The sequence below is a fragment of the Diadema setosum genome, chromosome 5 (assembly GCF_964275005.1).
Source record: "Diadema setosum chromosome 5, eeDiaSeto1, whole genome shotgun sequence".
In the NCBI taxonomy this organism is placed as follows: Eukaryota; Metazoa; Echinodermata; class Echinoidea; order Diadematoida; family Diadematidae; genus Diadema; species Diadema setosum.
The window spans coordinates 4,524,762-4,552,717 of NC_092689.1; the positions used below are offsets into that span (position 1 = coordinate 4,524,762).

Genomic DNA, 27,956 nt, shown 5'->3' on the forward strand with positions numbered 1-27,956 from the left:
GATCTTGTCTATACAGAGTGGCCATGGTTGTAAGTGTGTATATATGTGTGTGTGTGTGTGTGTCAGTGTGCATACATCCACATTGTTCACATGATGTTCACATATGAGGTATATACAGCAATAGTGTATTGAAGGACACATAATATCAATCACTTTCACCATTTTTAGTGCAAATATATATATATATAGTATACTATATATATATATATATATATATATATATATATATATATATATGTATATATATATATATATATACTATAATAATATAAAGAGTGCAAATATACCCAGAAAAAAAGCCTATAAAACAACATACAGATAGCAGATGCATAAACTTCAGGTCATCTAAATAAACAGAGAGAGAGAGAGAGAGACCACACATACACATACGCGTCTATGATAGAAACCGAGGACCTGTTTTACCCACAAGAATTTTACCACATAACCGAGGACCTGTGTGTAAGTAGGAATCTTGTCAACCGAGGACTCATTCATATATTACCGTACAACGGAGGACTTATGACAGTAATGTTAATCGAGGACCTACAAACATGTACCCCTCCACCTTTGTAAATGCAAAAGCAGACCGTTTGGAATGGTCTGCGAACCGAGGACGTCCTCAGTTATTTGTGTCCTCGGTTTAAATGTAAAGTTTGTGTGTTTGTCCTCGTTTTCCACCATGGGTAAGTGCACACACACACAGACACACATACACACACACACACACACACAGACACACAGACACACACACACACACACACACACACACCACTCATCTACAAATATTCTACAATCTCAAAATGAAGGTTATCTGAACAAGCAATGCTTTATAGCTGGTGGGGGAAATATTCACCATTTAATTATTCTCCACAAACACAAGTCCATCTCAACTGACTCAATGGCCAATCAACATTCTCACCATTGCCACAATACCTTCATTCTCATATAGACACTGATTACCACAAGATCAATTCTTTTTTGAAAAATAAAACTTTCCACATTAAGACTGCACAGTTGACTGCATGCCACACTGCTCGAGAACAGAAGCATACCAAATGACAAGACCTCATCGAAAACAAGCACACTGGTTCATTAATTACTAATGATGGTAATGAGTTACTGTGACCTAAGCAGAGGCTGTAAATTCCTTTGTAATAAACAAGGAACAACAAAAATTCAAATCATGCCAGTTCATACCAGCAATATTACCTTAAAGTGATATTCTTGCCAAAATGAAACCCCCCCAAAAAACAAAAACAAAAACAACAAAACAAAACCACCTAACAAAACCGCACAAAATGAGTCTCTTAATATGATGAAGTTTTGAAATATGCGATGTCCAATATTGAAAATGTACCCTTCAGAACTGGGATAGATTGCTCTATGAACCACATCCACAAAGAAACTTTAAAAAATTCATTTTTCATGTGGTAAAATGCTTTGGTATCACTTGTTTTCATTTAAGAATCTCACAAATGCACTGTTTCTGACATGAGCAATCCAAACAGCATTGAACTGCAACATAGACGCATATTGATATAAGTTTTTACACTTAAATGTGTATTTTTGGCAATTATTGGAAACAAACATAGTACCTAATGGGAGAAAAGATCATGGAAAATGCACAAATATCCTAACTTCCTACAGATGACACATGACAGCTATCATAAAAATGGAAAGGCCAATGGGAAGATCTTGTCTATCAATGCATATCATTTGACAGGAGGGAACTGTCTATTGGAAGTGGTCGTCATATTCTACACATTTCCCCTACATGCCAATATGTCCTGTCCAAATCCTAATTGTCTTGCTCCAAAAATGAAGCCACCACGGCATGTCAAAGGAAAGGCTATCCCATTCGCTATAGTGCTTTGGCCGCCATGTTTTTTGGCTCTCCTGAACATTTGACATTTTGTAGATACGAGGTCTTGTCGCCCCAGCAACAATATATATCAATAATATATATAATTTTGATAGCAAATTGAATCACAGCCTTTTTTTTTTTGCCTTTTTTTTTTCTTCAGGAATTCAAGTTGCCATGAATAAATGAATACTGAATGAAAGTCACATTTGCTTTCTACATGCTTATGGCACATTCCAAGAACTTCAATCACAACTGATATAGAGACCAACACACATACACAGACAAAGAAAAGAGGAATACTTCTTGTGTGTGTGTGTATGTGTGTGTGTGTGTGTTTTCAGCAACACAATTTTCACAGGGCATTTCACGCCTATTCTAGTACCAGCACGCATTGGGGCTACAAATCTCATACAATTCACGTTTCACTTCTAAAGACTAATCCCTCTCACTATGTGTCAACAGCTTTGGGGCAAAATAGGACAGAGTCAGAGTGCAGAAGACTGCATGTGTGTGGAATATTTGAGCCTGGCAAAATTTACTGCAGTATGATATCATTCTCTGATCTCCAAACCATTAGGCATCGATTCGAAGGAAGATCATGTTCTGGTGTGGGGAGATCCTGTGTAGAAGGTGAATGCTGAAAGATTGACATTTTCATCAGGTTCGCATTCTTCCATATTAAATTTTCCTTCTTTTATGAATTCTTCCTTGGCATGATATTTATGCTCGTCATATTGCGTGAAATACTCACATCACATTCCCTGCAGCGAGACATTAGTTATGTTCAGTGGGTGATCCTCAACTTCAAAGTTAGCTAACTTCGAGGATAAACTCTTGCCCCTTAAAGGGATGGTATAGTTTCGGTTGAGATGGAAATTCAGATTGAAATTTTTTTCAAGATAATTGGAAATCACTAATTTAGAATATTAGAGAGGATACAATTGTAACAGGAATAAAATGTTTATTTGATGAAAATCGGTTCTGAAATGACTGAGATATTAAAGAACAAAGTAAAATAAAGTTGTCCTTGTAAACAGGTGGGACCCACCCTTTATTAGGTCCTCTTTGTTTTTGAGTATCGCAACCATTTCAAAACAGATTTTCATTAAAAAGAAATTTAAATTTCTTTAAGGATCACAATCTGAATGTAACTAATCCAGAAGTCTGCCTATTAATGAATCATTGTGCTGTCAAGATACCACTTAATTCATGGGTACAGTACATTGAGCAACATGACAGAATACCAGAAGAAATTGAAGAAAAAAAAATCACTTTGAATAGGGAATAGCCTTTAAGGCCCCGTTACATCACATGGGGTCCTGGCTATGGAACGGTTTCTGTGGCCCAGACCATATCGGATCGCTGCCAGAGCGATCGCATAAAACCTTTCTTCTCATGTTCTGGTTACCACAGTCACAGCTACCAAAGAACCCTGTGAATACTATTTGAAGCATACTCACTGAAAAATTCATAAATTACATCAGTATTGTCAAACAAAATTTAACATCTTATGATATACATTTGCTTCTAAATTCAAATCCACATTCAAATCTATGCACAGAAATGAAGGAAATAATATCTTTCTAGAAACGGAAATGCTTTGGACATTTCCGAAGTATAAGTTTGGCCAGTCATTGATATCTGATAATACAACCTCCTAGATATTCACTAGGTGGTCTATGAGAGAGAGAAAAATAATAAAAAACAAAATCAAAGAAGCATCTTTACAGAAAGGAAATGGTGCAATATTAGGAGAGAAGTTTGCAAAGCAGTACACAAGATTGGTAGCTTGGTATTCAACTTGCATCAGCTAGACCACTGTCTGCTCCTTACACACATCTCATTTTTCTCTCGCAATACTGGATAAAATGACATAAAAATAAAATATTCTCTGGTATGTATGTACATTCTCAACACATCACTATCAAATACATTTTGCTCTACACTGTGTCATATCACTATGTGTACATGTATGTACCACAAACAAATCACACAGCAAAAAACTTCATGTCAGGGATATAATGCATACACACACGACAACTACTGTGGTCCTTTACCAAAATTTTTGGTATCAAGGAATTCATGCTTGAGAGTAACTTTAAGATTTAATATCGCTATGATAAAGTCAAGACAAGTTCTTTGCATCCCATAGAACCAATCAAATTGTACGTAGAGTTTCTCCACAACTGCACGCTGAAAATATACGCTCATATGCCTACAATTTCCACATAATGCACCTCTTTATTTTTCTTTCATTTAGCCTTATGAGGATAAAAAAACCCAGTAATTATACCACGTGTTGAAACTTCGTGCTTCCAAGAACACAATTATTTCATACGAGGAATACCATTCTCAGGAAACTTATGCATGACTTTCTTCATGTCGACAGGGTCAACAATTTTTGTTGTTATTGTTCTTGATGCCTGAAGATATGATGCATTAGAATTCAAAGAAAATGCATGGTCAGAAGATATTCCTTCATAAAAACATACTACTAATACTACTAAATCGGGAAGGGAATTCAGCCATCTACATTATCTTGGATAAACAAACAAAACAAAAAACAAAAAATGAGGGGGGAAAAAACATGGATGCCTACTCTGAAAAAAACAAAACAAACAACTACACACAAATCAGATGAACTACAACTTTTATACTCCCGAGTTAAATACCAGTCAATCAGAGCTGGGATGATGTGAACCAGAGTCGGCGTAATAATTACCAGCATCCACACACACAATAAAGTTCATCTATCCCATGATTCCCACAGTACCAATCTTCCTCTCCTAGGGTTATGTGTCTTTTGCAACATTCTTTCATGATTGACAGAACGAGAAGCATCAGAGGGTTGCCTTGAACTCTTCGTTGAAAGACCGCCCGATGATCAGACGCCTAACCTCACTAGTGCCTGCTCCGATCTCGTACAGCTTGGCATCTCGTAGCAGCCGGCCAGTCGCATAGTCGTTAATATACCCATTTCCACCTGTTGAGATATGACATTTATTTCATTTCAAAGTAAATAATCAAAGGCAGGGCTTATTTATAACTGCACTTCAGATACTTTACACAGTATCATGTTCAGTATTTTTGAAGTTTTTAGTGATCTCTCACTGTTCATTGGAAACATAATCTGGTTAAGAAAATAACCATATTTGCCACATTTGCCATACTCCCTGTCAAAAAAAAAAGAAAAAGAAAAAAGAAGTTGATGCAAGAGTCCATACTTTCCTTCATTGTCTTGTGTTTTCACCAACAGATATGCAAGTTCGGCATCAAATAATTACACAGCACAATATGCAACAACACGCATATTTGCCTGTGTATCTGTGGTACTGATGTAATGTCTTCTTGGAGTCACAAATAAGGTGGAATAAGAAAACAAGGCCAGACAACTGCTGAAGCTAATCCTGAAGGAACAGCATTTTTTTTTTTTTAAAAGGCAGTATTTTTATGATGCAGCACAGAAAAATATATATTTCAAATACAAAACAAACAAACAAACAACTAAGTTATGTGCAACTGTGCATTGGTGCTCACTGCTAAGTGAAAAATGACCTGACAAAAACATCAGAGCTTATGGTGGTACCTAAATCACTATTAATTACTACAATCTATGTGCTCTCACAATGTATCCCTTTATAATGCTAAGTGTGCCTCACAGTAACATCAGCTGAAAGGGGTTGGGTTGGGAAGCATGATACAACAACTTTACAACCACCGAGAAAACATTATTTCTTGAAAATGTTCTAATCTGATATTGTTGATAAAATTTAATACCACATGAGGTATTTAGCACCACCATACCTAGACACTGGATAGCATCCAAGCACACTTGTGTAGCATTCTCTGCAGCATACAGGATCACAGCTGCACAGTCTCTGGCGCTCACGTGACCCCGGTCAACTGCACGGGCCACGTTGTAGACGTAGGAGCGGCACGAGTTCAGGCGGGTGAACATGTCGGCCATTTTACCTTGCATCAACTGAAGGAAATCAGTCAGAAATGCACGTTTTTGTCACATGGGAATTTAGAATTCAGCACACTCACATTTTATAATCACAAATGTTGAATCTTCTTGGGTGGAAGGAAAAAGAAAAACAGATTTAAATAGATGAATATGTGAAGAGAAAATTAAGCAGGAATGACTGATGAAGTATCAAATGAATTAATGAAAGAAAACACAAACAAGGAGACATTTATTTGTACACAAATAACAAGAATGAACATGGGAAAATCAGGGCAATCTTACACATCACACCTATGAATTCAACTAAAACCAACAACTATCTTGACCAGGTGTAGTTTCAAATGTTACCCTACACTCTATAAAGTTGACTTTCTGCACTATATAATATAAAAATGTACATGTTTCACAGGTTGTTGATTTGATTTGCACCTAGTTGCACTTTGCCACATAAATCATAATGAATGAAAGTTGAGCAAAAATCCACAGAACTCACAATAGACTCTTTGATATAGTTTCACAAAAAAGTTGTTTGTTCCCTTTAAACCTTTTCTGCCAAATATAGTGTTTCAATTGGAATGAGTATAAAAAGTATGGATCTGGCCGTTTCTTACCTGAAATTCTCCAATAGGTCTCCCAAATTGTTTTCTCTGGTGAAGGTATGGAAAGGCAACATCACAAGCAGCTTGCATCAGTCTACAAAAAAAGAAAAGAAAAAGAGAGATCAGTTTAAAAAAATGACAACAATATTCATAGCACTATTTTTATTCAGATTTTCCATGCAAAACTGGTTTCTGATGGCAGTATTTAATGGTATATAGCATATGCAATATGAATACCAATTCATAAGAAACTGTGTCAGTATCATTTAGTTTTATTTAAAAAAAAGGTTACAGCTCTAGGATCGACAATTCATCACTGCCATAAAGATAAATGAGTAAAATAGATGGGCAAAATTAATGAATTTGATTCAATTTCTGCTGAAATTTCAAATGTATTCTTTTTACTCTCACTTGGCATGGACTATGATCCATACACATTTTTATTTATTGCAGGTAAAAGTTCAAGGGCTGACATTGATCGCTGGCTCATTTTTTGCTATATTTGACTGAAATTTAGCTAATTATCTAACTTGATCATGATTTAATAAGAGTGAAATATAGAACTATTTCAATTTTGTTCTTGAGGTTCTTTGAGCTTTGATTGCACAAGTGATTTCAAATGCATCAAAGCCCCTAGCATAACCCCTTAAAAACTTGCACATCACAAGTTAATCCTGTGCACACATACAAGATTGAGTGTATACGGAACATTATACAAAGATATGAGCTCAGTATCATAATATGCACTGCACAAACAAATTACTTGCATCTCTTTTGTGATACGATGGTAGCTGCCATTAGAAGCAACAAACAGGCCAAGCTGTTGCCCTAGTAATTACAATTACTGTGATTTACACACAATGACAAACCTCACAGTAGAGTGGGCCCCTAGACCCAATCTTGCACAGAATTGTTGCCGACTCTTTGACCAATAAGCGCGCTGTATCCAGTGGAAAAGGCGCACTAAAAATGTCTACTATTCTGCTATTACTATCATTATTAAATGATGAAAACTCAGATGCTTCAAGCACAGTATGGCACAGACAATAGACAGCATCTCCATACATTAAAATATAAAGGCATCTCAAACTAGAAAATGAGAAGACGTACCCAATCGGTCCAGCAGCAAGCACCAATCTCTCGAGATCAAGACCGCTCATCAGAACGTAGACTCCTTTGTTTAGGGGGCCCATAACGTTCTCGACTGCATCGATCAAAGAGAATGCAGGAATCATGATTGTGACCGTATACACAGAGTGCATAACATAGAACTCACTGTAGCTGGGTGTAAGCACTTTTTTTTTTTTGGGGGGGGGGGGGAGTGATGCCTTCAAGGAATTTATAGTGTGGTTATGGCACATGAAGCACAGAGTAAAAGAAGGTTAAGGGTAACTCTGAAATATCCTACATGCCATATACTCTGTGATCATTTTACTTCCAAAAATTTTGAACGATATGATTGTTCGCATCTCCTATGAGTTTAACTTTCATAAATACTTCGTCATAACCTGCAAGCAATATTTGTCTACTATATTTTTCTGTCTCAAATAATTACACTGAAGATATACTCTCCTCCTATATTGCTAACAGATACGATCACAGTACTTACCAACAGGTTGTTTGAATGTTATGCAATTCATGTGAAAGAATATTGCAATCACAGCAAATTTGCAAAGTGTGAATATTTAGGGCAGCTCTCTTACCTGGCACTTTGCAATCTTCAAAGACAAGTTCACATGTATTGGATCCTCTCATCCCCAGTTTGTCAAGTTTTTGAGCAGTGCTGAAACCTTTCATGCCCTGGAGGAAGACAAAACAAACGTATATATGTAAAATATGTTCATTTAGGTAACTTATAGGACTAGTTCACACAAATGCATATAACGATGCAAATGTATGTGTAAAGTCAGTGAATGCAAAGAAACCATCAGTGAAAGTTTGAGAAAAACTGGACAATCCAGTCAAGTTATGAATTGTTAAAAGTCACTGGATGAGAAGACTACAATATTTTGCGACATCACTGAAGGTCAACGATAACAATAAAATATAAAACAGAATTCAACACACTTTCATATTTCTTGCACGATGAAAGATAACTCGACTCACTTCTGTCAGAGTGAGTGAAAAATACTACTTTTAACATGTGCACAACAAGTCCAGGGAATGTGTTCTTTTCATTAAAGAAATGAAACATTGGGGAATTGCCACACAGTGTAGTAGTCTTCCCATCCAGCCATGGCTGGACAGAAACCTTAAAGATTCCTAACTTTTAAAAGGATTGTCCTATTTTCCTCAAACTTTCACTGATGTCTTCTTCTAGCGTAACTGCATTCACTCAATCCACATGGGTGAACTTGTCCTAAGATCTGTACATGATGTTATATCTGTGGTAGAGAAAGACACATTCATGTATTATGCTTTGCAAAGTCTAAAGCCACTATTGCATATCTTGACATGAACGGTAAAGCATTCCAAGCAGGAAGGTGAAGATTTGCATCACCAACCAAAGTGCACTGGCAGTCATTAGCTGACACACTGGCTGGGTAATAACTGGCAGCAAGCGTGGGTGATAAGCTAATTAATCATCAGTAAATATATTCATCATTATTCACATAAGAACATGTCCACAAGTGTTCAAATTCTTTCTACGTCCATCATATCGTACACCTCAACAACTGAACTTTGCTCTTTCTGACAGTAAGCTGTATACATCAATTTTCTTGTTGACATTTCATCAGGGCTAATAATCTGATTAAAAAAAAATTGTTGTGTGTTCTTGGAGATACCTAACCTACATTTTAATCTCTGATAACTGTTCTACAGAACATCAAGTGTGAAACACTTGAAGTTTCTTCTGACTTTTTATCTGCACTAATAATCTGTGAAATTTTCAAGTGTGTTCTCAGAGGTAGGTGCCTTTCAACGAGATGATTTTGACTCAGCACTAAGATTATGTTGCATCTCAATGAATTGCCTTGTCACATTCTACACTTACACAAAGTCAGAACGAGTTCTTTGAAACATTTTTAGCATTAATAACATGTCAAATTGATACATTTCTTGCTGAACTCTGACCTAAGCTGACAGTAAAATTCCTGATCAAGGCTCATCACACGACTTCAAACTCAGATTTCAAGTTTCTTGAACTATGAAATAAACTTTAACATTGTCAGCTTACCCTTTTAATCAGGATCTTTTACATTCACCCTCAAAACCAGTCAATCGATCGATCGATCGATCGATCAATCAATATTATAAGAATCAGAAGTGTTACTGATATGGATGATACCTTTTCAATGAGAAAAGTTGTGATCCCATGACTAGGCTGTGCTTGTAAGTCTGTTTTGGCATAAACCACCAGCACATCGGCGTCAGGTCCATTTGTGATCCAGAATTTGCTGCCATTTAACACATAGTGATCATCTGTAAGAGTAACAAAAATTGGTCACTTGCAAGCTACAGAACTTTTGTTGTGTAACCCTTTTTGACGAGTCTACAGCAAAAGTGGAAGTTTTAGCAGTGCTGGAAATTTTTGTGCATTTCACGCAACTTAAAACTAGCAAGAAAATAAACACATGCAAATGTTTTCTTGATATATGTAACACTACTTCATATTTTGATTCCATGGGATTTAAAGCACACAAAATTCATTTTACCTCGCGTAGGAAAAATAACATGTAGGTACTAATACATAAATTACAACTTTTACAGTACACCAATTTTAACTGCTTTAAGAAATTATAAGTGTTCTCTTTGTAAGGTGAAAAATATACAGTTTATTGCATCTTTGGATATAAACTTTCTATCTTTTACAATCATAGTTAAAATTTGTTTACAATGAAACAGTATCGCAAAGATATAGAACACAAGCAACAATTGATAAGAAATACAAGTTTCTATATAATGTTCAATACTGGAGCACCAAGATTTGTTCATTGTGTAGGCACATGCATACTGCAAATCATGAACGATAAGGTCATACAATAGCAACCTAATCTCCTCAGACAAACCAGGAATCCATTTCATAAAACTTGTTATCACTGACATTTGCCACATTTCTATGTCAAATTTGCTCTCAGCCAACCAGATGCAAGGATTTCAGTAGCTTGCAACAACTATCACAACTTGCCACTGATAACAAGTTTTATGAAAGGGGGCCAAGGAGTCAATAATCATATGCTTCAAGTAGTGACATTATTTCTTCCCCTCATGACTGCTAGATTCTCTCTCTCGCTGTTTAAACAGAGAATGACCTCTTGATCTCATACCTTTCCTCTCTGCTTTAAGTTTCATAGAGACGACATCAGATCCACTGCCTGGTTCACTCATTGCCAGAGCTCCGATGTGCTCCCCACTTATCAGCTTTGGAGAGAAGTTGAATTCAAAAAGAGAAGAGAAAAAAGACAGAAAAATCATGAATATCAACATCATGGTGCTAAAATGAAAAAAAAAAATACAAGTTTGAGCAATAAGAAGGCCATAAGAATAAGAAAATCCCTGGACTGTGATCTGTAGATTTGCAATAAAAGGCTGTCAGGAGTGTGACAAACTGCAGTGGTCATGGTAGATGACTTTGTCTTTCATTGGATGAATGGGTGACGTTTGTTACACAGTTTGACAAGAACCTCATTTATGCCATATGATGCTGAAGTATTTAGTTTATATATGTTGAACTATTAATGTGTAACACATTGACACAAATTAGCACCAACAAAATCTCTTCACTATATTTGGTCTTCATTTTCACAATGGAAAAAAAATCATCAATTTACGTCAACTGACGTCAGAGCAAAACAGTGTAATTTGTATTTTCACTGAGACTGCCTGCCAATTGTCTACAAGAATGTTAATCAATAGTTTAAAGTTTTATTGTGTGTGTGTGTGTTTCTTTCTATTAATCCATTCTTTCTTTCGTTTTTGTCTTTCTTTTTTACCAGCAGAGGCATCAGTATGTCAGTGGTCTGAATGCAAATATATAGATTTGGGTAAAAGCAAGGCATTGTGGAAATCATTTACATAATATGACTGAAATACCATAACAAAAAAAAAAAAAAAAAAAAAAAAAACAACTCGTATTTACTCAGGCTTTTTCTTTGAAGTTTTAATGGAGTGATTATTTTGGATCAGGCAAAAAAATGAGACTGCCATAATACCTTTGGCAGGTACTTCTTCTTCTGTTCCTCACTGCCATTCCTGACAATCTGGTTCACACACAGGTTGGAGTGAGCCCCGTAGCTCAGGGCTATGGCACCGGACGCTCGCGAGAGCTCCTCCATAATCAGCACATGGTCTGTGTACGTTCCTTCCATACCGCCATATTCTCCTGCAGGAATAGCAAATGTAGCGAGTTTTAAGAGCTGGTCACATTGAATTGCGAGCAACTTGTCACCAGACTTTTCCAAATTGTTCTTTTAACCCTTCAATATTGCTATTTCCCTCTGAAGTGAGAAAGAAATAATTATGTTGTAAAATTACAAATGGTTAGAACGTAGTTACAGTTATAATGATGATATGATATGATATTTCTTCAATATTTCTCCCTCTGTACAAATGAAATTTGTAAGATCGCAACTGCTTTAAACAAACATGTCAAAAAAAAAAAAAGGAACAAGTGGGAATCAAACTTGTCATCTACTGGAACTGAAGAAAAAATCATACCACATCTTCATCCCTCTGCTTAATTATCACTTGCTTTCATTTAATATACCTTGTCTGCCTTGGACTACTAAATACAGTAAACCTCGGATAAGTCGACGTCGAGTGAGTCGAAAATCACTTAACTCGAAGCAAAATAAAAGTCCCGATTTTTCCCTATGTATTTTCTCTAAGAAATATTTGGATAAGCCGAAGTATGAGAGTCGAATTTCGGCTGTGTCGAAGTAAAACATTCAGTCCCTTTTGTACAAAATACACGTAGTTTACATCACTTGAGCCGAAGAAGATTTGTCTGGCATTCTCATGACATTTAGAGGAGAACAAAAAAAAAATCGGCATGTCGCAGAACCCCGTCCCTGGCCTGCTGCAGGTAAGCATGCACACTCACCGTACCGCTCTGCACGCTTGTCGAATACATACACATGTATACATGTATACACACAGCACATCGATCCACATACTTTATCCATACACACAGCACATCCATACTTTATCCATGTCAAGCCAGAACTCCTTGGTCAACCAATCGCTGCTTTAATATTTTAGTGACAGGCCAAGTGGGCGGAGCTTGTTCGTGCGTGCCCGGCTGGCTGTATACTATTAGTTTTGTTCAATGGAGGTGGGATGGGCCTGGGAGAGTGTTTGTCTCAGGGTAGGCTGACAGAGCAGAGATGGCTACCTATGTTGCACCATGGAGCTATGGTAGCTCCATGGTTGCACCATAGACATAGCACATGCACATTGCCACATTAGCGCAGACATTCTCAGAACTACGTTTAACTACTAGTATTGATACAAATTTTATGTTCAATTTAGAACAAAATAAGAACATTATCTTCAAGAACAGACAAATTTGAATGCAAACACACACACGCACGCACACACACACACACACACACACATGCATGCAAATGTACAGTGTACTATAATACATGTACACAACTGTGAGTCGAAAAAAAATTGACTCTCGCGAGAATCGAATTTCACTTAAGTCGACGCATTTTTGTCAGTCCCGAGAGCTTCGACTCATGCGAGGTTTACTGTATTACAATGTCAGAATTTCAGAGCTTGGGTATTTGCTTCAAGTTAATCACGTTACTGCTGGCAACCAGGGATAGCCTGGTGGTAGTGTCGCTGCCCAGAAAGCAGTAGATGACAAGTTTCATTCCCTCTGGTTCATTTTTTTTAAACAAAATGTTTTTGTTTTGTTTTTTAATGTAGCTGATCAGCAGTTGCTATCTTATAACTTTCATTTGTACAGAGGGAGACAAAATGAAGAAAAATCATACCACATCTTCATCCCTCTGCATAATAATCTCTTGCTTTCAAATAATGATGATACTCAAAATGATGTGAACAATAAATATTGATGATATTAATGACTGTGATTGTTATAATGACGTGATCGTGATTATAACAGCTTAACAGCAATTATGACAATATGGTATCATTCAATACTAAAATACCTTATGACTTAAAAGCCACTACCCTTTTAGATCATTCTTTCAAGCATTGGCAGGTACAAGTACATTAGGGTCAAAACACACTGAGAGCACAACACCCTGCCCAAGGATGAATGCTCTGGGTAGGTTTTGAACTAAGGGTCCACTTTGGCCTAGAGCATTCTCCACTGTACCACAAGGCTCTGATTCATATCTCACAAATACAACCAGATAAAGTTTAGCATAATTGGATTGCATCCTTATTAAAAAAATCACAACATGTATCTTTGTCAACCCTTGCACAGCTCACCAGTCGCACCATATCCTTCCAAACTTCTCTCACTGGTGTCACAAACACCGATTACACTCGTGACGAGTGCTGGTGTTTTAAGGGGCAGGCAAATTTGCAGTGATCCATTTCAAAACCTTTTACAGAGACTTTGAAATGAACGCAGCATGAGTTCTGTGATATCTGATCAGAATTTCTCATCACCTCACCTGGGGCTGTGATTCCTAGGAATCCCATAGACCCCATCTTCTGAAAGAATTCCTGCAACAATAAAATTACAATAATAACAATGAAGATGATAGCGATGATGATGATGGCAATGATGATGATGACGATAATGATGATGATAATAATAATCATTATTATCATTATTATTATTATTATTATTATTATTATTATTATTATTATATATCATATAACATCACTATTGGTAGTAACCTCATTATCATCATCATCATCTTCATATTCAGTCATAACAAAATTAATTTTAGCACCATTGTGATTTATGTAAGATGAATATAAATGAGCACTGATGTATAAAATTAATATTACTGAATATGATTGGATATATTTTATCAAACTGAATTATGTTATAAACATTACTATGTACGATAAATCTCCAATCTTGCACATGGGCAACAGTTGTCAAGAAAGCTGGAAGTATACATCTACATATGTACACGTGTCAACACCTTGTTGAAGTTGTTCACAAAGGAAAGATAGCAAAACATGGTAAAGGCTAATGATGGGAAAGAGTAAAGGGTTCACAAATAATGTTTCTACCAGAAAGATACACCTACTCAAAGTACTGTAAATCTGAGTTGTAAAGACTGCAATATAACAATGTTACATAGCATGCAAGCCTTGTGGTACTGCAAGAAAATTGTATTGTTTTAGGTTTGCATACAATGATGGTTTTTGTTTTGCTTTGTTTTTTGTTTTGTTTTTTTTACGAGAAATTTGATGTCCCTATCATACAATGATGAAGAATTGAATAATGGTTTAATTTCATGATTTATTTTGGTGGTGAGATTTCCTGTAAACAATCATACAGTTGATCCAAAACTTTGTATTATACTCACCCTTAAGTTGCCAAATGTGTTTTTGGCATCGATTTCAGCTGCATATGGGGCAAGCTCTTGCTGGGCAAATTTGAAGACAGTCTCTCGCAGCTTGAAAGAATGACAATAGAGTACATGATCATAATGCACTGCACATTCAACATCGATAGTTTCATTTCCTCAGGAGTGTAAGATAGTTACTCAAGAGAAAGAGAAAAGAAAAAGATAGAAAAAGATGCAGATTTATCAAAGGATTTCACCATGTAAAATGTTAATGTTTGACTTTCTACCATTCAATACCGAATTTGAACATTACCGAATTTATAACATTGCGACATTCATTACAACAACATTCCCGTCATTTTTTGACATTGCCATTGTATTTTTGTAGATAAATCATGCTCGAAATTTCATCCTCTGAAGACGGAATTCAGGGCAAGGAAAAATAAGTGTCCGGTAACACAATTTACTTACCTACTCCTACAACTACTATCATTATTAGTAATTGCCCTAGACTATGCCTGCAGCTTCAGTGTACAGTATCAACAAATAGATCCAGTGTACCCGGTATAAAATTTACGCATTATTGATTTACGCATATACGCATCTGTTCATACACGGATAAAATTGCATACACATTTTTCCACACAAGGGACTAAGGCATTACTTGAACACAGTGATGTAATCTACATATTTCTAACCTGCTGCTGTTCTTCTGTAAGCCCCGACACCAAATCATCGACGGGAACGTAGCTTCCATTTCGCCTTGAAGGATGTCTGTTATTTACGTTTATTGCTGAACATCCACGTGGAAAAACTCCCGAAAGACATGAGCGTAAAAGCCCTGTCGTCCTCGCAAATGAATGTACAGCTGCCATTGCTCCAGCTTGGTATGTATCATACGTGAACGTGGCAGGTGGGGTGGGGCGGGGGGGGGGGGGGGTGGGGGTGTGGCTGGTGGGTGGGGGGGGGGGCATGCAGTTCATTTCAGGGGCCGGGGCAGGGAAGGGCCTGGGGCGGGCCATGGGAGGGGCCGGGGAGGGAAAGGGTTGGACGAGGGGATCTGTTGTATATCACACTATATGTTACAACTGTTGTTATGTTTTGTTTTGTTTTCTCCCCCTTGTGTGATGCTCTTGGTCATCTGTGGAGATTAGGCCCTATAAAATAAACAGATATTTTCATCCTTGTCCCATAAACTCGCTTTACTTACATAATTCTGGTAGGCCTACACGTGTAATGATATCAAGCGCCCGACCTGATCGGTGAGTTGAGTGCTCCTTCTTTAAACTAATCAAATGAAAATAGTTTTATTCTCTGTATGTGTTCATTTTCTGGCAGTTGGTCAGCCCAACTATCCATGCAGCTCGAATAAACTGAACAGACTCGTGATCTTATAATCTGGTGTAAAGGCCTATACATTAATAATTAGGCCTATAGCTAGACCTATACATTCTCTTCTCTCGGATGATTTAGAACAATTATTTGTGTTGTGAATTATGTGCAAATAACCTTCCCACTCAGTATGAATCTATTGTAAATGCCCACTGCACTGTTTCAACCATACCTGATTTTCATTATTTTTTTATTCATTCACGCATGTATTATATTCACGAAAAAAAAAATGTAAAATCCGCAAAGGCATTATGTGTGAAGTTAGATCACGAATATGAACAAACCATTGTTTGTTGGGCCCGTGTTCTTTTGAAAATGTTTATGCAAAAGCCCAGGCTGGCAACTATAGGGTCTATACGTCCAATCTGATGTAGGGGCCTGATACAAGGGGAAGGTTTCACTGGATAACCTGACCCCATCATATACGATTAGTTTGTATTCAATACATTTTGTACATAATGTATACACATTTATTTTTGTAGACTATGTATAGTTGTCGTACTTCACTACGTTATTCAAGATGGAATACATTTCGTGCCTTAATCGTAATCAAGTTAGATAATTCTCATGCATAATTCACATGCAAACAATGATTCCATAAAGTTGGACTTCATTAACACTTTCTAAATACAATTTCTGGCGCGGAGAGCAGTCTGCTACCCGAATAAGTTTGAGGCAGATTATATAGGCAAAGCTTATTACACCATTATGCTTTGAGTGTTTACTTCCGGACCATAATCTTAATGTCATATTCATAACATAAGATATCTAACAATATGCAAGTCTCTTATTATTACATACATAACAAACTTTACACACATCCTTAAATTTTTACCGATTTGCGCGATCTTGTTGAAACTTTTTATTCCAGTGTGTTAATTATATCGCATTCTAATTTGGGTAATTTTCCCTTTGATCAGTGAAACGATGGTAACTGTCTGTATGTCAAAAGATATTCAGGGCTTGGTGATGTACAAACCATATGCATGAAACCAAGCAGAAAATAAGATGAGACGATATAAGCATGAAATGGCGAATAGACAGGCCATGACCTCGAGCAACGCACCACGAAGAGGTAAGAGATACAGAGCAAGGAAATTGATAGATGAATGGTTTTCTCATGATGGCGTCCAAACTGTTTTGACTATAAAACTACTGGATAGGAGAAGATAAAAAGTATGGCCTTATAATGATATCAAATCGCACTGAAATCTAGTTCAAAATCTAGCTCGTTAGACACATGGAATGCGATTTTTAGTCATCATTACGGATTTTTTTAGTCAAGGATCTCAACTTTTGTGGGTGTCTTTCTTTCACGTTTTGCAAGATAAGAGTTTCTGCATCAAAGACATTTACTTTAATGGTGTCGACGAGTAGAAGCAGAACTGTGTTATATAGATTTTCGGTTTTGCTTCATTTTCTCAGAAAACTGAATTGTTGCCAAGGAAGATTTGATTATAAAAGAGCCTGAAAGCACAAATCTGTCAACATTTCGGGGATATCCGTGTAGACAACGTATACATATCCTTGTAAAGACTCCTAACTCTTCCTAAATATTCAAGTGAGCTAAATTATAATATTTCTACTTTAATGGTCCGCGCGTTGCTACCTTCTCTGTCCGAGTTGACACCGTTGTCCGTGTAAACATCCAGTTTGGCATCTTGGGCATTGAGGGGTCTCACCCCGGAGCACCACCGGGTTACGGTCTGTGATGATCCGTGAAGCAATCCGTGGTACTGTAGTACTTGCATTCTATCGCTCAAAAAACAACAACAACCAAAACAACCAACCAACCAACCAACCAACCAACCAAACAAACAAACAAACAAACAAACAAACAAACAAACAAACAAACAAACAAACAAACAAACAAACAAATAAAACCACAGAACAAAACAAAGCCGAATGATCGACTGTATAAAATCAGGAAGTATTTTAATGATGACATTCGGTAGTGTATGTTACCGTGAATGTCGTCAAGGCATAACGCATTTTCTCAATTTTTTTCAACATAATATTATTAAAAAAAAAAAATAATTTATCAGCTATTTTTGATCACATGGCGCTATGTAGACCAATCACTGAACAGGACTTCATTAATGATCATCCCCACATTAATGAAATCTAAGTAATTGCAAGTTTGAATGTCTTACATAATTTTGCTTTTATCTCTTTTCTTTCTTTTTGCATCGTCCAGCCTGTTTTAATAGCAATCTGAGAACAGGTGTACTCTTTCAATCTGAAACGAAAATACCATAAATGTCATGAAATACATAACTTCTAAACTGCAACAACAGACAAATAACGACAAGCATTGCCACAGCGACAAAAACAGCCACCAACAGCAGCAATAACAATAACATGAATGACTGTCTCCATTCCGCTCTAGTACAATACAAAGCGAAATGTGATGAACAGAATCTCTCATGCGCGATCAGCTTGCTGTTTGTGTGTGGCATTCCAGTTTGTCATGCATGGTCATCTACATGAGAAAAGCGTTCTTTTCTTCTCCTTTTTTCGCATTTTATGACAACGTGTGTCTGGCATACTGTTTGCTGACTACTCACCAATAAGCAATACTTTGTTTACACAGGGAGCTTCACAAAGTTCTTGGATTTACATTGTTGCTGGATCTGCAAATCAATTACATTATCACGTTCAAAAGGAGGTGTGTCAGGTTTTGCACGGGATTCGATGGTACTGCCGGTCGCAATTTTCGCGGGCGCAAAGACTCCTATACACAATTTAGTTAACCAATGTCACCTGCAATTTCGAAGGCCTCGATCGAGTTGTGGATAGCTTTATTTTCTTCTTTTTAAGAATATGTCTTGGCAAATGATCGTGTAATGATGACTACCGACTTTCGTCAGACTTCTCTGGACAACTGGAGCGAGAGGATAGCGGAACTTGCGAGTGGACCCGACGATACCGTAAGACGAATAGGCATGGTGTTGTGTTGGCGTAGTTTGTGCAGATGAATGGTCAGCAACAAAACACTCTATATAGACAATAGATGTCTGATACCGCAACAGTCTAAAATACATGAATGTACTACGCTTATTGTACCACCATCGTACTATCGGATTTCTCAGACATATATATCGCGAGATATGGGATTACTCGGGCCTATCTACATTCCCATATCTCTATAGTTGTGTACAATGAAAAGCTGGTTATGTATCTTGGGTTTGTGAGATTACTTCTTTTGCATGCTTCAATATTGACTGAATTGCTCACACAATTCTGTATGGCACACAAGGTCAATCAGTGCTAGCCATATTCCCCAGGGAAGAGGAATGCACACAGTGACCATGGAGCTACTGGTTATTGTAGCGGTCCGTCCGGCCATTGATACATTACAATCAGTTATTAAGTAACTTGAATCCCTGGTCAACACAGTTTAGTCTGTATACAATCCTGTTAATCTTTATAATAGTAAAAGAACACTCTACTTGCTCGAGTGTGTGAAGCTTTAATTTCTATGACCCGTATATCGTAAACAGAACAGAAGTATGGCCGGTTGCAAATTTCGTGCAAAATGATGACAGAAATATTTACGATTGTTAATCATGACTGAGTGTACAGTGGTTTGCAATATTGGTTCAAAGTGCAAGTGCGAACTGCAATGTATAGTTGAAGAATACAGTATACTATGAGTAGTGGTGTATGTTCAGTTGGCCTATTATGCGAGATGCTATATGAGGGTTCACTTATGACTTCAGTCAGAGCGGTTATACGTGTCATACAATGAGGGAAAATAGTATTTTCATATTTTATGACTGCATGTTAGTTTGCACTTTTGAACAACTCGAGCCATTACACTGACAAGGTCAAGTGGGATAGATAGAAAGATAGATTTCATTATGTTACGATATACAAAAATATATTCAGACTCTATCATCCACAATAGCGCAGACATCATGACATTACAATACTTGAAACAAAATATATTTAAAAAAAATGTACAGCAGACACACATCAATGTATAAACACTGTCACAGTTGCAAATTATTATACCCACAAATCCTTTTACCTGAATCCATTTAAAATCTGTTAATGTACAATCATGTAGCACATCACAGAGTCAAAATTAGTTGGTGTGATTTTACCTTGCTCTGTCGTCTTGCTTTTGTAGTCATGGTTGTGTTATATAGCAGCATACAATAAAACGCGTGGTGCTTTATAATCATGCACTCAATATTATTGTAATATAGTGCTGACTATTATAAACAAGTGCTGGTATATAACGCGATTTTTCATTTCGATATTTTTTTTTTTTTCATTTCCACTTTGCATTTATACGATTTGCTTTTTAAGGGACTAAACAGCTTCTTGGTATGCACTTAGAAATTTCCTCACAATGTTCAGGCTCTGTTGGAGGAATGCGAGATCAAAGAAATCGGAGACGGAAATCTGAATGACGTCCATCGCTTGTCTAGAAAGGGAGATGAGGGAATGTCGCTCATCAAGAAACATGCCCCACCCTACATCAAGGTATTATTGCCCAACCCCGAGCCGATGCATTCTCTCTCTCTCTCTCTCTCTCTGTCGTAATAGTCAGTACATAATTATTCATGTTATACTTATATCATAATACGTATATCATAATTATATATATATATATATCATAATTATATATATATCATAATATATATATATCATAATTATATATATATTATACGTATATCATAATTATATCATAATTATACCCATAGTTGTCTGCAAAATCACGTATACCCCCAATTTCTTCTTTAGTTATGTTAATTTCTCATAAAATGATATATTCGTGATGGCATTCAGGCTTCACTTTGATGCCTTATACATTGTCACATTAAAATCATGACATTTCCAATTCATCTCGTTTATTATTATAACAAAAGAAATGTAAGGATATACATTGTATTATTTTCAAAGTTTCCAGACTTCATTCCAAAATTCGGAAATTATTCATCAATATTGATCTTAAGCCATTGTATCAACAGCATTCAATGTAGTTTTCACCATGTTCCCACTGAGAATTATCACATTCCTAGAAAAAAGTCAAATAATTGAGGGCAGCCAAAAAACGGAAATATTAATGCTTCTATTGTTATGCAAATAAAGTTAAACCCGAATTTGCTATAGATGACAACTAAATACATAAAATTCACACTGGACTATCATGTTCTATCATTCACTTATTGGGAAAAACACTAAAAATGTCAATGTTTAATCATGTTGTTAATAATTGCATATAGATAGAAAGATAGATTGATTTATGTATATATACCGTAACAATCTATGATTCAAAATATACGTTGAAATGACGCAAGAAAGAAATATTTGAAATTTCTCGGCGCCTATCAGGTGAAGTGAGCTTGCGCTGTTGCACATCATTATGTGTATAATTATGTAATTTAGTATTCCTTGTTTATAATCAAACAAGTGAGAATTATCAATGTTAAAGACTATTTTAAAAGTAACCTATAAAGATGCCTATCCAGACAGTTGCTGACATGTATAGAATTTAAGTTGATTGATGTATAGTATGACTAAAATGACAAAGATGCAAGTCTGTCCCGACTCTTCTTTCCTTCTTTTTTTTTTCCTCTCATACAGTGCTTGGGACCGGACTATCCTCTGTCGACCAGCAGATCAAAGCTAGAGTATCATGCCCTCGAATCATTTTACACATACGCCCCCGGAAGTGTACCTAAGGTGTATGGCCACAACGCTCAACGATGTTCATGTATGTATGGCATGTGCAGTCAGTAATTACAACATGGATATTATCAATGTTTTCGTAACTTCGAATGCTACAAAGATTCATTTCAGTTTAGTCATTTAATTACTATCCATCCAAATAACTCTACTGACGTCGGATGTATAGGCCTATATCATACAGAGTATACACTGTGCATTAATATTTCTTGTCTTATATTGGTGGTCATGGGAGGGTAATTGTAATTGAAGAGGATTTTTTTTTTTCGTCTCACCGTGAGAGGTAGGGCCTACAATGATTACAGGCATATCTTGAGAGTAAGAGGACATTAGATTAACATTAACACACAAAACAAACTTAAAATGCAAGATATGAATATGATAAACAGTTTGTATACTCCTGGTATAAAAAAGCACTAAAATAGGAATGCATTCCGATCGAATTACTCGATCATTCACTGCATAATTTGATCAGATCTAAGATGCAATCATACAGAACATGGTCCCAGAGGGAAAACATGCACCAGGGACTTTTAAATGGCATACATAGTAACCCCAGTTGTGTTCCCCTCCAATCGTAATCATGGTATTAATAACTTACTTTTTTTCTTTTGCATGCAGTTTTCATGGAGGATTTAAAGGGTTATGGGGTGATGAAAAAACAGCTTATCGAAGGCGAGCTGAACCTAGAGGCTGCGATGAAAATTGTGCAATTTATATCAGACGTCCATCGGAAGACGACGGTTCTCTCTCTCGGAGAACAAGAGTTCCTTCAGTTGAAAAAAGGATTTGAGTAAGTGCCTTTCGGTAGCAGACATTCTTCAGTTGAAAGTGCAATGTCTTGGCTTTACTCAGCTTTCTATTATTTTCTCATCAGGGAACGTGCCCTCCAAGTAAAGGAGCCAAAAGCTGCAGCAGCAGCAGCAGAAAAAAAAAGAAAGAAAAGAAAAAAAGAAAGAAAAAACACCGCTGTAATATAAATAATGTTTTTAAAGAAATAAAATGTATTGATGATACCGAAAATAGCTGAATTTAGAACTAACACAGGTGAGAACCTAACTCAAATTGAATTGCCTAGTGCGTAGTGGGGGTCATCCCATGAGACCGACATCCACGAGTCATACCGCCCGCGAGTTCGACAATGAAAAAAAGGTCTATGAGTCACACAGCCCACGAGTCATACAGCCCATGGGCTCAACACTAAAGGCAAATAACGCACATGAGATCGACACTAAATACTTGTAGGCAAACAACGCACATGAGATCGACACTATAATACTTACAGGCAAACAAGACCCACTATAGTCCAACACTATACATACAAGGCCCACAAGTTCAACACAAGGTAAAAAGGGCCCACGAGCCTGACATTACATCACGAGGCTTAATAAGTTGGCCTCGTGGGACTTGTTTGCTTGGTGTCGGACTCGAGGCCTGTATGACTCGTGGGTTTATGACTCGTAAGCTGTATTTCTCGTGGGTGTCGATCTCGTGACGTGCATCCTATAGCACAGGGATCTCTCTTTACAGTAATGACAAAAATATAAACAATCCATATCAGTTCTTCGTGATGTGGCAGAAATGATGCAATAAATTATCGGAGCATACAAGATTGTAAAGTACAATACCCTAAGTGACGCAATGATCAGAAGTGCGGGAAATATACATAATGATGTTTACTATTCCCTATGGTAACTGCATTATTCTTCATACACCGAAATAAACTTTTCATCTGAGATTATTACAGATATCTACCACTGTATATTATGTGTGTTTATATTGTGTTCTAGCAAAAAAGAAAAAGAAAATCACAAAAGGGAAAAACAATAATGATAAGTATACATAACTTAGAATGTATTACAAACTGTTTTATTATACAATGGCTCGAAATTACTATGATGTTGCATCTCATCTTACCTGTGCACCATAGAAATACCGAGATGGTATCGCTAGCTCGAGATTACATATTTACTAAACCATTCACTCGGGGAGATCCGACCAATCGATGCTCGCCCGAAGTCACCGACCACCTCTCCGTGATCTATGACGATGCCAAGGTGCTCGAAAACGCCACCGAACTGAGGACGATATTCTTGGAGAAGAAGGACTGTCTGCTTCATGGCGACTTGCACACAGGGTCCATAATGACGAAAGGCTCTGATGCTAAGGTGAGTGAAGTGGGTATCTCATTAGTTTAGAGACTATAGGTGGAGACTGTTACGGTGGCGACTAGCGTCTCCATGGTTGCGGAGTGGTCGCGGAACGTCCTCCGCAACGTCTACTGGAGCCTTGTCTCCGGAGAGTCGCGAGAAATTCGAATGCACATTTGATTGGTTTTTTCTGAGACTTTTTCCAGTCTCCAACTGAAACTCTGTGGTCCTGCAACGTATATACGACTTCCTAAAATAAACCCAACAAACAAACAAACAAACAAACGAATTGAGTTTGGGTTTAAGTTTGAGTTCTTAACAACAAAATATATTTACATGAAAATTGTGTATGTAAATGATCTTGTTTGAAGACGGCATGCAGTAACATTTTGTTTTCTTTCGGACAGGTGCTGCGTAAACTGATTTTCATTGATACTCTGTAGTGGCAACACTGCAGAGGCTACCCTGGATAAATAAGCACGCCTGAGTGACCCTAGTTTAAATCCTCTTTTCTCCCTTTTCTATGAAACTGCACCTCCTATCTCTTTCCTATTTCAGTCACTTTTTGAACGGGTGAGGATGGTCCAATCTAAACGCGGTGGCATAGTGGATAAGACTCCTGACTCCGAATCGATTCTCGCCCAGTGCTTATGTCGTTGGACAAGATGTCTATACTACATCATGTCCCTCTCGACCCAGTTGTAAAACCTGGCACACTGGGGTTACAATAATGGCAGGGCCTTCTGGTTGAACAGTGGCAACACTGCAGAGGCTACCCTGGATAAATAAGACCTTATTGTTATCATTACTATTTCCTTACACTGCTTATAGATGATCGACCTCGAGTTTGCCTTTGTTGGACCGATGGGATTCGACATCGCGCTGCTTCTCGCCAACTATCTCTTCTCATATCACGCACACCGATGCAGTAGGGCAAAAGACGGGCAAAACTTCCACCATCGGGTTCACGAAGTGGTGCTTCGCTCGATATCGGGATACTTCGGAGATGCCGAATCAAGGATTAGTCGCTCGGAGTTTGAAACACTTTTACGCGAGGTTGCAGGGTTCACAGGATGCGAACTTGTCAGGAGGTATACATACCTTGCATGATCTGTCATCTTCGTAAAATAGGTTTCCTCCTTATAACAAACAAACAAACAAACAAACGAACAAACAAACAAACAAAAACAAAACAAAACAAAACAAAACATAGTAGTGGACTGAATTGGCAGCCCTTTCGGACTGAAATGCAACGTCACTGACATTGCATATTATTCCAATTATTGAGTACATTATACTTTCTTGACAACGGATTAACTTTATTTGAGTCTCACTGTCACGTGATACTTTGATTCGTGAGTGTTTAATTCATCATCACAATACATGTTAAACAACACTTTTCTTAAATCACAACGAAGCTTCAATAATAGTCCAGTAAGGGACATTACGTTTATATTTGCTTTTGATATACATACATTATACTACTATAAACAAATTTAATGCAGAAGATGATACTGATAAAAACACCACGAATGAGTATATTTGCGAGCAACACAAACTTATGAATTATGAGGTAAACTGTTTTTGTCTCATGTAGTTTGAGAATATCTGTCACTGTATTAAATGAATTCGATGTATTTTGAAACTTGGGCACCCCTTCATTTTCACCATTTTTGTATCTGTATTCCCGCTTAACTTTAATTGTCCAAAGAATCATCGGTGCGGCCCACGTGGAAGATTTAGACGGGAATCCGGACGCTGAGATCACCTGTTTAAAACTCGGCGCCACGTTAATATCCGGTTATGAAACCGTATCCTCCCTGGACGGTATACAGCGGATACTCGGACTCTGAGTGAAAGGAAACCTATAAAGCCCGAATATAAATGTGGACTGATGAAAGTATGCAGCAATATTAATAGAACACAATCAGTGAAAGTCTGAACGAAATCGGACAATCAGTTCAAAAGTTATGAATCTTAAAGTTTCGATGCCGTCATCGCTGGATATAGAGGAGATTACTCATGACGTCATTATGATGGACAACAATGACAAAACGTAAAAATCAACATATTTTCATTTTTATAGCATAATGAAAGAGGACTAACTTGTCGTACCTCCATCAGAAAGAAGGGGGAATAATATTACCGTAAAAATAAGTAACAAATCTATATGTGTAGGCCTACTTTTCATGAAAAATGAATTTTATGGAATTCTTGCATGCTAAACACTGCGTGTTGTGTTTTAAAATGCAATTGTATCCAGTACAGCATGTTGCACTGTGCTCACTGAATACATTGCGTCCATTTATTCGAGGAGAAACATTCCTACATTTTCTCTGGATAATTTGAGAAACATGTCTTTGATGAAATTGTGTTTTATCTTCATCTCTTTTGTACATGTTGCACGAAAGGCTCTCAAAATAATCAAAGTTCATTACCTCGATAATGATAACTCTTTTAAAGCCGTGATGTTTAATGAACGAAAGAGGACATGGAGTATTCTTTGAACATTATCAACAAAACAATGATTCACTAACAGTGTTTGCAAACACTTGACACGTGTCTTATGGCACTCCACCCTGCTCATAAAGATACAGAACTCACTGCAACAAGGAATTCGTGTGGTTGAACTAGTTCATACTATACAAAGTTCGAAGGGCTAAAATAATAATAATAATTGACAGTGCTTATATAGCGCATAACACAAAGTGATAATGTCCCTATGCTCTAAAAAATGAAAAGATTATGTGCAAAACATACAATTCCAATTACAGTGATGGTACCGAGCTTCATGTTTGCTTACACTGTAAACAAATGCGTTTTCAAAGCAGACTTGAATCTATTTATATCAGTGATTTGTCTTAATAAATTTCTGAGGTAAATTATTCCATAAGGTATATAGGGGCATTAAAAGCAAAATGTTCGTTCTCCGTTAAATTTGGTTCTTCCGTGTGGAATAACAAATAAATCTTTACTTTTTGAACGAAGGTTCCTCTCTGGTGTGTAGATTTGAAGTGGTAGCTCCCTTAGATAATGTGGAGCAAACATAGAAACATTCAAATGCTATATACATGTAACAGTTGTTCACTGGAAGCCAGTGTAAGCTTCTTAAAACTGGTGAAATTTGTTCATGTTTCTTGATTTTGGATACTATACTCGTGCAAACTTTTTACAAATGTATCTGCATCATTTCTTAGGTGTATAGGCCTACTTTATAATGATTATACTATGCAATATTCCATAAAAGAAGGGAATTATAACACGAAAGCTTCGTCAACACAATCATATACAGTTGTACTTGTCGTATGTAATACCTGCATGTGTATATTGTTGAAAAGAGTTATGACTGAATTAATCAAGTAAACAATTATGGTCATCTAAAAGCTGATTAGCTGTATGATGTTGGTATACTACCACATCAATAATATAGCAGTTGATTATTACTTTAAAGTCCTCTTTGCAAGGTAGCCTCTCTTGTATATTGCTATGACTCCGCAAAAAAAAATCAATCCAGAAATTCTTATCCTACGTGACGTGCCTTGTACAAGCCGACTGCCACGCTGAAACAATTACTGTTGTCGTCTGTAATACAATTTTATTATAAAATATGAAAACAATATCGAACAATTGTACATAATTAATGACATAAACATATCGATATTTACATGAAAGATCACCAGGTTCAGTTAATACCAAAAGGTACCTTTTTTTTCACAAAGAGTCAAGCATAACATGAGGTAATGTGCATCTTAACTTTTGCTGATTTGATGCCTTGTGGGAATTTAATGTAAATTAATAGAAGTCTTGATATTATAGGCCTAACTCAATTGCCTT

General features: G+C 36.9%; 2 protein-coding genes across 2 annotated transcripts; one reads left to right on the top strand and one right to left on the bottom strand.

Annotated features, from left to right (window-relative positions):
- Positions 1–3,803: 3,803 nt before the first annotated feature.
- On the bottom strand, positions 3,804–15,757 carry LOC140228523 (isovaleryl-CoA dehydrogenase, mitochondrial-like). Its single transcript, XM_072308757.1, has 11 exons — positions 15,579–15,757; positions 14,899–14,988; positions 14,026–14,077; positions 11,584–11,753; positions 10,699–10,792; positions 9,720–9,853; positions 8,134–8,230; positions 7,541–7,634; positions 6,443–6,524; positions 5,669–5,846; positions 3,804–4,847 (listed from the first exon to the last, which is right to left on the bottom strand). The coding sequence occupies exons 1-11, from the start codon at positions 15,753–15,755 to the stop codon at positions 4,705–4,707; spliced, it is 1,311 nt and encodes a 436-aa protein (XP_072164858.1). The 5' UTR covers positions 15,756–15,757; the 3' UTR covers positions 3,804–4,704.
- A 3,313-nt stretch (positions 15,758–19,070) lies between these two features.
- On the top strand, positions 19,071–26,131 carry LOC140229014 (methylthioribose kinase-like). Its single transcript, XM_072309279.1, has 7 exons — positions 19,071–19,202; positions 20,641–20,766; positions 21,871–22,000; positions 22,594–22,765; positions 23,903–24,140; positions 24,954–25,213; positions 25,834–26,131. Exons 1-7 carry the CDS (start codon positions 19,119–19,121, stop codon positions 25,973–25,975), a joined length of 1,152 nt encoding a protein of 383 aa, XP_072165380.1. The 5' UTR covers positions 19,071–19,118; the 3' UTR covers positions 25,976–26,131.
- The last annotated feature ends 1,825 nt before the right edge of the window (positions 26,132–27,956 follow it).